This window comes from Larus michahellis, chromosome 3, assembly GCF_964199755.1.
Source record: "Larus michahellis chromosome 3, bLarMic1.1, whole genome shotgun sequence".
NCBI lineage: Eukaryota > Metazoa > Chordata > Aves > Charadriiformes > Laridae > Larus > Larus michahellis.
The window spans coordinates 130,746,210-130,758,519 of NC_133898.1; the positions used below are offsets into that span (position 1 = coordinate 130,746,210).

General features: G+C 62.1%; 1 protein-coding gene across 6 annotated transcripts; it reads left to right on the plus strand.

Annotated features, from left to right (window-relative positions):
- The first annotated feature begins 490 nt into the window (after positions 1–490).
- EPHX2 (epoxide hydrolase 2) lies at positions 491–12,297 on the plus strand. 6 transcript variants are annotated; one of them, XR_012586378.1, is made up of 20 exons: positions 502–673; positions 2,089–2,173; positions 2,287–2,446; positions 3,530–3,720; positions 3,844–3,966; positions 4,265–4,339; positions 4,668–4,763; positions 5,081–5,159; positions 5,387–5,421; positions 5,526–5,552; positions 7,716–7,801; positions 8,002–8,113; positions 8,460–8,534; positions 10,476–10,521; positions 10,617–10,719; positions 10,939–11,008; positions 11,092–11,172; positions 11,494–11,552; positions 11,659–11,806; positions 11,886–12,297. XR_012586378.1 is itself a non-coding variant. In XM_074582193.1 (19 exons), the coding sequence occupies exons 1-19, from the start codon at positions 573–575 to the stop codon at positions 11,741–11,743; spliced, it is 1,689 nt and encodes a 562-aa protein (XP_074438294.1). In that variant the 5' UTR covers positions 491–572; the 3' UTR covers positions 11,744–12,254. The 6 variants fall into 6 exon arrangements, 4 of the variants coding, with proteins under 4 accessions (XP_074438294.1, XP_074438295.1, XP_074438297.1 ...); XM_074582193.1 differs by having other exon boundaries at positions 491–673; positions 11,659–12,254; XR_012586379.1 differs by having other exon boundaries at positions 503–673; positions 10,895–11,008; positions 11,659–12,254.
- Positions 12,298–12,310: the final 13 nt, after the last annotated feature.

Below are 12,310 nucleotides of genomic sequence, written 5' to 3' on the forward strand. Positions count from 1 at the left end.
TCTGGGTGCACGTGAACACGTGTGCGTTCACAAGTGTGCACACGCGTGTGCACCCCCGCAGCCCGTGGCCGGCCCTGCCCGTGCACCCCTGCCCCGTGAGGCCGCGGGGAGCTGGGTGCAGGCAGGTTGGCTCGGCGGGTGCTGCTGCACCCTGGGGTGCTGCGGGAGCCGGGAGCGGGGGGGGTGTCCCAGGCTCCCCGTTAATGCCAGAAAACGCGATTATTGGCAAAACCCCGGGGGGTGTCCGCAGGGAGTGGGTGGAGAGGCGGGCACCCACGGCAGCAGGGGGCCGGGGAGCTGCCACCCTCAAAGGTGGGGGCCGGGGGTCCCACAGCCCCAGGGGACCCGGAGCGTGCTGGTGGGACGGAGTTGGGGGGTGTCCCCCGTGCAGGTGGGACCCAGGCGTCCGGGAGGGCACCCTGCGGCGGCGGCGCTAGGACCCAGCGCGGCGTCCGGGCAGTGGGCGTGGCCAGGCGGCGGGGGCGTGGCCTGAGGGGCGGTGGAGGGGCCGCAGCGCTGCGGGCGGCGGGGCCGCGGGTTCGAGTTCGGGCGCTGGCGGCGGTGGGGCGGCCATGGCGCGGCGGGCCGTGTTGTTCGACCTTGGCGGCGTGCTCTTCGGGCCCGGCCTGCAGCACTTCCTGGGCTCCTGCGAGCGAGACTGCGCTCTGCCCAGGTACGGCCCGGCCCGGCCCGGCCCGGCCCGGCCTGGCCTGGCACGGCCCGGCCCGGCGCGGCTGCACTCGCCCTCCCTCAGCTCGGCGAGTCGCCGCTCGGCCGGAGTCACGTAGAAACGAGCCGACAATTGTGTGTGTGCGGCCGCCGCCCGCGCGGGGTGTTCGCGACTGGGGCCACCATAACAGGACGGGGCTGGGTGTGGGGTGCGGGCAGGGGACCCCCCTGTCCTGGACGTGGGGTGCAAGTTGGGGTCCCTGTGTATGTGTGGGGTGCAGGCTGGCGACCTCCGGCCTGGTTGTGGGGTGCAGGCTGGCAGGGGGTCGTGTCCTGGATGGGGGGTGCAAGCTGGGGGGTGAAGGGGGGGGTCCTGTCCTGGATGTGGGGTGCAGGCCAGCCGTTAAAAGTAACGCCCAAAGAGGCAGGATCACCACAGGGGACGTTGGCAGAAGCAGTAAGAACAGCAACTCTTAATTAATTAAGCAGGATAATTAATTAAACCCGTCCCAGCCCCAGCGCTGAGACTGGACACAACTCAGTGCATGAGGCGGAGCTGGCGAAACCCAAAGCATTGGAGCCTCCCGCCGTGCAGGTCCCAGCCAGCCTGCCGAGTCCCAGCGAGCCCTTTGCCCCATTTAACACGGGGTATTTGGGAATTACTAATCCCAAAAAGCTCCCGAAGAGGAGCCGAACAGGTTCTGTCCATCCGCGTCGCCCAACGCTGGGATTTCCCGGCAGCGCGTGGGTGTTAAAAAAAAAAAAAAACCCAAAAGCCAACAAGCAGAGAGTTTAAAACAGGAATAAAATATTAAATAGCTAAATGCTGGAGGCCACGGAGCAGATGGAGCAATAAATTCCCAGATTATCAGGCCATCAAACATTTTTTTGCTTCGCTTTATGTTATTAAAAAAAAAAAAAAAAGGCGACAGCAATTCTGCTGGAACAGGTAAAGCCGCTTTATTTTTAACCGAGCCGCGTTTTTATCGACTCGGAGGAGAGCTTTGTCCTGAAGCCAGCGGCTGTAATCTTGTTTTATTGCCGCCCGAGAAGGCCTTTTGTGTTCTTGTGATAGGGGCAAATTATTTTCCTTGAGCTACGGCTTACAAAATACCTTGCTCTTTGTGTTATATTTTATAAATTTTTTTTAGAATTTTTTTTTTTTTGTGTGTGTGTTCCTGGCAAAACTCCCCGCTCGTCTTATCTGCGGGGTGAAGTAATTGAGCTGCCAGCGGAAATTAATGGGCAACGATCTCCCGTAACGAAGCGATGCTCCCGGTCCTGGGTGATGATGGAGGATGGAGCTCCGTATCCTTGGCATGGAGCATCCCCCTCCCCAGAGCCCACTTCCCTGGTGTTGGGGTCCCATCCCCGGTATTGGGCTCCCCCCTGGCTGATCCCTCCTTCTTTTCCTGGCAGGAATTTCTTGCAGAAGGTCTTGTTGGCCGGCGGCTCCGACAGTCCTTATTCCAGAGCGATGAGGGGACAGATCACCTTGTCCCAGGTGATCCCTTGGGTACCAGCTGTGGAGCATCACCGGGGGCTCGGGAAGAGCAGCTCCAGGATTTATTGCTTTGGTTTTGGAGTCGATTAAATGACCGCCTGGGTGTTTTCCAGCTTTTTTCAGAGATGGAAGAGGGCTGCAGGCAACACGCCTCCGCCTCCGGCATTGTCCTGCCCCCCACCTTCTCTGTCTCCCGAGCCTTTGAGGAGATGGCAGCCAAGGGGACGGTCAATGCCCCCCTTCTGCAGGCAGCAAGGGTGCTGCGGAGGAATGGTGGGTGCCGGGGGGGCTTTTGGGCAAGGGGTGCTGGGGTAAGGGTGCTGCTCACCTCCTGAGCAGGTGCCATGAGGTTCCTTGGTCGGTCCCACCATGGGTTCCTCGTTGGTCCAACCACAGGGTTCCTTGGTCAGTCCAACTATGGGCTCCTGGTCAGCCCCATCATGAGGTTCCTTGGTCAGTCCAACCATGGGGTCCTGGTCGGTCCCACGACAGGGTTCTCTGGTCAGCCCTACCACGGGGTTCCAGTCGGTCCCACCACGGGGTCCTGCTCAGTCCCACCATGAGGTTCCCTGATTGATCCCACCACAGGGGTCCTTAGTTGGTCCAACTCTGGGGTCCTGGTTGATCCAGCTGTGGGGTTCCCTGGTTGGTCCCACCATGGGGTCCTGGTCAGTCCCACCATGGGGTTCCCTGGTCAGTCCAACCACGGAGCCCATGGTCGGTCCAGCCATGGGCTCCTGGACAGTCCCACCATGGGGTTCCTTGGTCACTCCAACCATGGTGTCCTGGTCGGTCCCACCATTGGGTTCCCTGGTTGGTCCCATCACGGGGTTCTTTGGTCAGTCCCAGCATGGGGTTCCTTAGTTGGTCCAACCGAGGGGTCCTGGTTGGTCCGGCCATGGGATTACCTGGTCGGTCCCACCACGGGGTCCTGGTCGATCCCTCATTATCATCAAAGCGCTCTCCCAACATCTCTAATTAGATATTCTGAGCCCTGCTACCACATCCATCATCCATCAGCAATCAGCAGGATGCTGTAGCCCTTTGCCCCATGTCGTGGGTGGACCATCACCTCAGTCCTCAGCACCTCGGTGTGCCCAAGCTCCGGCTCCCATCCCGCCTGCGCTGGGGGGGTCGACCCTTGCTTTCCTGGAACTGCAAATTGGGCATGAGCTCCTACTGAGCATCCTTTTATCTCCTGCCGGGGTTTCCTGGTCCAGACAGAGCCTTCCAAATGAGAGATTTTTAGGTTGGGACGGTCCAAAAAACGTGGCTGGGGAGGAAAGAGGTGAAATCAAATGATCTCTGGAGAGCAGGAGTGGGAAAACCAGCGCTCCTCACTCTGCCTTTCCTTAGGGTTTAAGACCGGTGTCCTCACCAACAACTGGGTGGACGACAGCGCCGGGCGGCTCTTCACGGCCACGCTGATGAACCTGCTGCGCCGCCACTTCGATCTGGTGATCGAGTCCTGCCGGCTCAGAGCGCAGAAGCCAGACCCCGAGATCTACACCTACGCCCTGGATGCGCTGCAGGCGAAGCCGCAGGAGGTACGGCCACCACCCCAAAAATGGGGCACAGAGAGTCCCTCCAAGCACCCAAAGTCCTTGGCCAAACCCAGCAGCTGCCCTTTCCCAGGGTACTGAGCCTGGTTCTCGCTGGTGTGTCTCCAGGTCATCCTCCTGGATGACATTGGGGAGAATTTGAAGCCGGCCCGGGAGATGGGCATGGCCACCATCCTCGTCAGGGACACCGAAACCGTCCTGAAGGAGCTGGAGGAGCTCTCAGGTGTCCAGGCATGTAGAAATAGTCTGGGTCCTCTCTGTCCTCTGCTTTCCTGGGGATCCTTGGAGAGATGGGAGGGATGGGCTTGGGGCTTCTGGGTCTTGCTGTGATGCGATGGTGGCGCAGGACTTGTAGGTAGCTTTGGATCTCCTGCAAACCCTGCCCACCCCCCAATAACCTCACCCCCTGGACCTGCTGAGCCCTGTCCATCTCAAACGCATGGATGTCCCACCAGCAACAGGGTGGTGGGGACATCCCATGGAGCCCCAGGCTTGCTCAGGTGCTCACCCCGTGCTCCTCACCCCGCAGCTTCTTACCCAAGAAGAGCCGCTGCCAACTGCGGTTGATCCATCCAACGTGACCCACGGATACGTGCCCATCCGGGTAGGGTGGAGGGGACTGCCTCGGTGACAAGGTGTCCCCTGGCTTGGGGCTGGCCCAGGCATCCTGGGGAGGGTGTTTGAGCCCCGTGGAAGGATGTGCCAGCCAAGGGGTGGATTGTTGGGTTGTCCACCTTCCTGCATCGGGGGTGCTGAGACCATCGTTGAGGTCTTCTCCATCCACCCCAGGGGCTAAAACGTGCTTGTGTGGCTCTGGGATGCTGGGCTGGAGGGGGTGGTGGGCTCCCATGCCTGGTGGCCAGCAGAGGGTGGAGGGTTGGGGGGTGAAGCCCTGCCACCCGCAGCCATTGAGGACTCTCCGTCCTTTCCAGCCTGGCGTCCAGCTGCACTTTGTGGAGATGGGACATGGCCCCGTTGTCTGCCTCTGCCACGGCTTCCCCGAGTCCTGGCTCTCCTGGCGCTACCAGGTGATGGAGGAGACGGGGAGGAGGGTGGACCATGGGGCTGGCGGTGGGATGCTGGAGCGCGGTGGAGGGTTCCATGGCCACCACTCCTGGGGGGTCCCGGGGCTGTCCCACCACCTTGCCTTGAGGGACACGGGACAAAGCCCAGGAGTGTTCCCCACCCTCCAGCCTCACCAACCCCCATCTGCCCTCCTGGGGACATCTCCTGGGGACATCTCTGGGCGCGCTGGGGTGGCAGATGCAGGATGGGTGCTGGCACCAGGGAGGAGTGGGGTCCGGGGGTCTCCGCATCCTTTGGAGGCCGCTGCTTTCCCTCCTAGATCCCAGCTCTGGCTGATGCCGGCTTCAGGGTGATCGCTCTGGAGATGAAGGGCTACGGGGAGTCCACGGCCCCACCAGGTGAACTGGGCTCGCTGGGGTGAAGGGGGGACGGGGGCATATGGGGCCAGAGCTGCTGGTCCCAAGGCCAAGACCCAGGAGGGAGATGGGTGGCGGGGTCTTCTCCTGGGGGGGTTGGAAGCTGTCCGGCTCCTCCTGCAGCCCCAGCAGCTCGGAAGGGCGCAGAATAAATCCATCCTTGGAAACGTGCGGATGTTAAAATGATGGTGGTTCTGTCCCCCGTGCAGACATAGAAGAATATTCCCAGGAGCAGATCTGCAAGGTGAGGAGCTGAGGGGCAGGATGAGCGCGGGGTGGAGGGTGGTGTGGGCTGGTAGGACATGGCCCCGGGCAGGATCTGACCTTTTCTCTCCTCCCTTCCCCCAGGACCTGGTGGTTTTCCTGGACAAACTGGTGAGGAGCCCCCCATGATGGGTCCCTCCTTCTTGGCAAGGTTTGGGTGCGCGTTTCCCTTCGCCTCTGCCTTCCCAGTCACTGGGCTCCCCGGTGGCTTTGTCCCATGTTGGGACATCTGAGCTTCTCGGTGACTTTGGTCCAAAACCCTTGGGGTAGCACCAAGCCCCATCTTTGTGTTCCCCGTGGGTGGGATTTTAGGGATGGGGATGTTCGTACAACCCATTGCCGGTGGGGAGAACCCATCCTTGGGAGGGCCTCCGGCTCCGCGTCACCTTCTCCTGGACCTGCTGTCCTTGCTGAGGAGGGGGAGATGGGCTGCTGGTGCCTGGTGTGGGTTTTGGGAAGGTGGTGAGATGCTCACGGAGAAGGTTGCTGGGCTGCATCCCCTTAAATCCCAACGTAGCAGCTCCCGGGTGGCTGGGGTGGCCGGGGACTGACGCTGTCCCTCGGGCACGGCTCGAAGCCGGTGTCACCTCGGCATCCGATCCGTTGGGTTTGGAGGCTCCGGGTTTAATTCCCGTCCCGGCGAGGGGATGGGCTTGGTTTTTTGTGCCTTGTAGAAGAGACGAAGCGGAGGGGAAGAGCGCAGCCCGCAAATGCCAACCTCTGCAGGGCTTTTTCCTTGCGAAATGGCTTCCGAGGGAGCGAGTCCTTCGCCAGGCAGAGTGCTAAAAAAAGAATAACTCCAGAAACGAGGTGGGGGGAGAAGTGGAAAAAAAGCCCTTGAGGTTTTGCAAAGGCTCCTCGTGCGAGGAGCGGTGGTGGGTTTGTGCCAAGGTGGGAGCAGGGATGGGTTTTCGGGAGGGGACCAAGCTGGGTGTCGCCGATTTGTCACGGAATATAAATCACCGTGGGTTTTTTGTGGTTTTTTTTTTTTTTTTTTTTTTTTTGGAGGGGGGGGCGGGGGGGAGGGAATTGCCTTCACGCTGGATTAAAAACAATAAGGAAAATGGATAAAAGGTGCCCGTTGATGGGCAGCCTGGGAAGAGGGTCGGCACCCGCTTCACCTCGGGGTGAGCTCGGGAGATGAGGGTGTGAGGTCCTGGCGTCCCGTACGGAGGGGAATTTGGGTTTTCCCTGCTCCTCCGCTACCATCAGGGCCCATCCTGCTCCTCTGCCCCCCGGGGGGGGATGCTCCTTCTCACCCCCCTTGGGACAACCCCGGGGGATTTTGGGGAGGATAAATGACTTCGAGGGTTGTTTGAGCCCGTACCCGGGATGCAGGAGATGCAGGGCGTCCCAGGAGCCATCACGGAGATGGCCAGGGATGCTGGGATGGATCCCAGCGGCACGGGGGGGACCCGTTCACCCCCACATCGGAGGTGGGAGCTGCTGGGACCCCTCCCCAGACCCTCTGCCCCTCCTTGGGGGAGTCTCGGACTCCCTGTGTCGCGCCGTGGGATGGCAGCGAGCAGGGCTCTCCGGCACGCAGCCAGCCCCGAGCTGCGTCCGCCGGCAGGGAATTTTAATTACATTTCTAAATATCAGCTAATTACGAACCGGCTGCTACATCGTCAGGAGCGCGGGTTTTAATTGGATTTCTTGGGAGGTGCCCAGAGGGGTCAGGAAAAAGGAATGGAAGCCGGGGCGGGGGGGGAACAGCTCAGCTCCGGGCAGGATGCAGCCGGCCCTGGGGGATGCTGCCAGCCCCTTCCCAGAGGGGCTGGGGATTTATTTGCTGTTATTTATATTTATATTTTCTACATATGTATTTATTTATACCGAGACGTTCCCCGTGCTGTCACCCCATGCGATGGCAGCAGGGGGGGGGGGGACACATCCATACGGCTGTCCCCAGGGGACGAGCATCCTCCAGACGTGTTTTTGGCGGATAATAATCAAACCTCTTCCCTCTGGAGGGCCCGGCTACTTGAAATGTTTAATTAAGTCGGAGCAAATTGCTCCGGGGGGGGGTGGGGGGGTGGGGGGTGTGCGTGTCAGGTAACGCTTGTTCCTTGGGGGGGGAAAAAAAAAAAGAAAAAAAAAAAAGGAAAACAAAAGAAAATATTGCTGTTTTCTGACCTCTGTTGCTTTGGAGGAAGGCAAACCTCCTCTCTCTCGCCTGCGGGATGCTCCTGGGCACTGCTTTTGGGGCTCCCCGGGGTGCAGCCGTGGGGGTGCACTGACGGTTCCCCCCCCCGCATGCCCCCCCCCCCGCAGGGCATCCCGCAGACGGTGCTGGTCGGCCACGACTGGGGCGGTGCCGTGGTCTGGAACATGGCTCTCTTCTACCCCGAGAGGGTGAGGTGGGTCTGTGCCCCATGGGGGGACCGGTCCTTTCCTCCCCCCCCCCCCCAGGTCCCTCCGGTCACCCTGGATCCTGCCCTCCCAATTCCCTGTCCCCCCCCAAACTCCACGGCCCCTGCAGCAAAGCCCCGGCTGACGCTGGGCACCCCAAATCCGGGTGCGATGCTGACTGTGTGTCCCCCCCGCCATGATGGCCCAGAGCCGTGGCCTCGCTGAACACCCCGTACCGACCCGCCGACCCCAGCGTGGACATCGTGGAGAAGATGAAATCCTACCCCACCTTCGATTACCAGTTCTACTTCCAGGAGCCGGTGAGTCCGGGACCACAAATTTTTATCCTCCAACCCCTCTTTTGGGGCTTAACCCCCCCACCCCCCCCCCCAGGTACAGCGACGTGCCCATGTCGGGATCCCCAGCTCATGGCTGGGCATGGCCTGCCCCATAGCCAGGGTGCCACGCTGTGGGGCTCTCACTGTCGCCCCACCTGCACATGGGTCGTGGTCCCCCTGGCAGACCTTCTTCCCATGCTGAACTCTGCAAAAAAAACATCCCCAGGCTCCAGCCGGGCCCCGGTGGGTGGCAGGATCCGTCCCCGGGGTGGGTTGGGTCCCTGGGGAGGGTTGGCATCACCCGCGGTCCTTCCTCCCGCCCACGCAGGGCGTCGCAGAAGCGGAGCTTGAGAAGGACATCAGCCGCACCCTGAAGGTCCTGATCCGCTCCACGCGCCGGGAGGTAGGTGTGGGGCTGAGGGTGGACCTGGGGGGGAAGCAGAAGTCTTTACACCCCACGGCCAACCCGGCCTGATGTCCTCTCCGAGCCCTGCTGGCCTTGTTGAGGCTCTGCCAAGCACCTCCAGTTCTCCTCTCCCCTTCCACCTTGTCCATGCCAGGAGCCAAAAGCTTCAGGGGTGGCTTTGCAGTGGCCCGCAGTGACCCCCCCAGCACGCTCCACCCCGTGTCTACCGTCCTTTTGCTGCCCGTCTGCGGCAAAAAGTCTGCATTCAGTCAGCCATCAGTAGGGACCAGAGTGAACGCATCCTTGTGGGCAGCTCCACAGGGCCCGCAGCTCTCTAGGACTCAAAGCTGACCCTGGGTAGGGATTGAGAAGACCTCTAGAAAGCTGTGCTGCCTCGTGGGGGACAGCCCACCCAGGGGGGGACATCCCAGCCCAGGGAACAGCAGGTTTGTGGGGTGGAAGTCTCGGCGTGGCCCAGCGGAGGCTCCTGCTCTCCCCCTGCCCTCGCAGTGCCCGCGCCGCTGGCTTCCTTAACCCCTGCAAATGTTAATGTCTCGCTTCAGGGTGAAAAACCTTTGCGGTTAAAAATAACAGCGCCCCGGGAGCACGCGGGAGGCTGTGCCTCGCCGGCAGCATCCTCCTGCCAGCCCCGCCGGTGCTCCCGACCTCGCAGCCCGGGGCTGTGCAGTCAGTTCCTGCATCCCTTGGGATGCAGTGATGCTCCGTGCCTTCTCCCAGCGCTGTGTCTCAGAGCTGTGCAATCGGTTCCTGCATCCCTTGGGATGCAGCGATGCTCTGTGCTGCTCCCAGCTCTGTGTCCCAGGGCTGTACACTCAGTTCCTGCATCCCTCGGGATGCAGCGATGCTCCGTGCCTGCACCTGCCTCCACAGTCTGGGATAATGTTGTTGGTTCCTGTATCCCTTGGGATGCAGTGATGCTCTGCGCCTGCTCCTGGCTCTGTGCCTCAGGGTTGCATGCTTGCTTCCTGCATCCCTCGGGATGCAGCGATCCTTGGTGCCTGCTCCCAGCTTTGCATCCCAGGGCTGTGCGGTCAGTTCCTGCATCCCTTGGGATGCAGCGATGCTCCGTGCCTGTGCCCAGCTCTGCATCCCAGGGCTGCGTGGTTGGTTCCTACATCCCTTGGGATGCAGCGATGCTCCGTGCCTGTGCCCAGCTCTGCATCCCAGGGCTGCATGGTTGGTTCCTGCATCCCTTGGGATGCAGCGATGCTCTGTGCTGCTCCCAGCTCTGTGTCTCAGAGCTGTGCGATCGGTTCCTGCATCCATCGGGGTACAGTGGTGCTCTGTGCCTGCTCCTGGCTCCACGTTGTTGGTTCCTGCATCCCTTGGGATGCAGTGGTGCTCAGTGCCTGCTCCTGGTTCCACATCCTGGGGCTATGCAGTTAGTTCCTGCATCCCTTAGGATGCAGCGATGCTCCCTACCAGCTCCCAGCTCTGTGTCCCAGGGCTGGGTGGTCAGTTCCTGCATCCCTCGGGATGCAGCAATGCTCAGTGCTGGCTCCCAGCTCTGCATCCCGGGCCTTTGCGGTCAGTTCCTGCATCCCTTGGGATGCAGCAGTGCTCCGTGCCAGCTCCCAGCTCTGTGGCTGAGGGCTGCACGGTCGGTTCCCGTGTCCCTCGGGATGCAGCAATGCTCGGTGCTTGCTCCCAGCTCTGCATCCTGGGCCTGCATTGTTGGTTCCTGCATCCCTTGGGATGCGGTGATGCTCCATGCCTGCTCCTGGCTCTGTGTCCCAGGGCTGCATGGTCTGTTCCTGCATCCGTCGGGATGCAGCGATGCTCAGTGGTGGCTCCTGATGATGAGGGCCCTGTAGCCCCAAGTCTCCCTGGCAGCCACGGGGACCCCCCCCCAGGGATGGGTTCCCCCGCCGGGCGTGGTGCCACCCCCTGCCTGCCCTCACTCCCCTCTTTCCGCAGGACCGCCTGCCCTTCGCGCTCAACTTCCACGGGGTCCGGGAGCGAGGTGAGGGGGGGAAGACCCCGCCGTGGGCTGGGGATGCCGCGGGGTGGGGATGCCGCGGGTGGGACATGGCAGCAGTGCCGCGCCTCTTCTTGCAGGGGGGCTGCTGGTGGGCTTCCCAGAAAACCCCCCCGCCAGCCAGATCCTGCCCGGCCCCGAGCTGCAGTACTACATCCAGCGCTTCGAGAAATCCGGCTTCAGGTAGGGGCAGGAGCCTGGGGGGGGGCAGGCTGTGGGGGACCCCCCTGCAGAAGGGGGACCCCCAAACCCACCTTGGCCTTGCTTTATAACCCCAAGAAGGGGCGAGGCTGGTGGGGGCGGCGGGGGCTGCTTTCCCCTTGCAGGCTCTTCCCGGTCCCCGCCGTGGTGTTGGCAGGAGCTGAATCCCGGCATCTCCGCCCCCGTTCCCCTCTCTCCCAGTGGCCCCTTGAACTGGTACCGCAACATGCGACCCAACTGGCGCTGGGCGCTCTCTGCCAAGGACAGGAAGGTGGGGACTGATCCTGCCCCGCGGGGAGCATCCGCAGCCCCGCCGCTGCCTTCCCCGCCTTGTCACCCGTGTCCCCTGAACAGATCATGGTGCCAGCGCTGATGGTGACGGCCGGGAAGGACGCGGTGCTGCATCCCAGCATGAGCAAGGGCATGGAGGAGTGGGTGAGCCGGCCTGGGTCCATCCCACCCCAGCCCCACCTGGGACCAGTGTGCACCCGAATCCATCCCAGCTCCATAAGATCCCACCACGGGAAAGCCCTGGGGCAGATCCGTCATGCCGCGATGGGATGGATTTGGTCCAGATGTGGGGACATCGCTTGATAAAGGGGGGACAGGCTGGTGCGGGGCAGGGAGGGGGCTTTGCCCTTGCCAAAATAAAGAGCTGGGGGTTTAGGCATCCCAGGGGAAGCGGGGGGGGGTCTGGGGGGGAATGCTGATGCCCAGCGTGGCACAAACCAACCCTTCTCCGGCATCCCTCCGTAGATCCCGCGGCTGCGCCGGGAGCACTTGGAGGAGTGCGGGCACTGGACGCAGATGGAGAGGTACCGCCGCCTCCCTCCCTCGGAGCCGGGCTCCCCCTTCTCCGGGGGTGCCGGGGGGACACACACACACACCAGATCCCACCCCAACTCTGTGCCGTCCCCCCAGGCCGGCGGCGCTCAACAGGATCCTGCTGGAGTGGCTGGAGGGGCTCCCCCCCGACACCCCCCTGCCCAAGATCTCCAGGCTGTGAGCGAAGCCCCCGGCCCTGCCTCGTGCCTTCCCCCCTCCCCAGGCTGATTTTTTTACCTTTAGGGTTTGATTTCTACCTTTAAGGCTTGATTTTTACCTTTAGGGCTCGATTTTTGCCTTTAAGCCTTGATTTTTGCCTTTAGGGTTTGATTTTTGCCTTTAGGGCTCGATTTGTATTTTTCGGGGGGTGGGGGGGGGGTGGTTTGGGTGGCAGCGATGGACGAGCCGGGGCCAGGAGGAGGGTGGCGCAGAGCATCGCCCCCGCTTTGTGTGGCTCAAAGGGTCCCGGGGAGCTCTCGGGGCGGGGGGGGGGGGTGTCCCGGGGTGCTGGGAGATGGTTTGGGGCTGGACCCATTCCATCCTTGTGCCGTGGGGCTGCCGCATCACCCCCACCCGCTATGCCGGGGGGTTTGGCCGGAGGCGGGGATGCCCTGGATGGCGGCCGCTTGCACCGCGTGGTTGGTTTTGGTGTGGAGGGTTTTAATGCACTAATAATAACCGATACCGCCTGATCTCCTCATTAACGTCGAGAAATAAAGCACAACAGTGACCCGAGCGCCCCGGCTCT

Coding starts and splice junctions, on each gene's coding strand:
- EPHX2 (XM_074582193.1), top strand. CDS start 573: ATGGCGCGGCGGGCCGTGTTGTTCGACCTTGGCGGCGTGCTCTTCGGG. Junction 674..2,088: donor CGAGACTGCGCTCTGCCCAG/GTACGGCCCGGC, acceptor TTTTCCTGGCAG/GAATTTCTTGCAGAAGGTCT. Junction 4,340..4,667: donor ACGGATACGTGCCCATCCGG/GTAGGGTGGAGG, acceptor CGTCCTTTCCAG/CCTGGCGTCCAGCTGCACTT.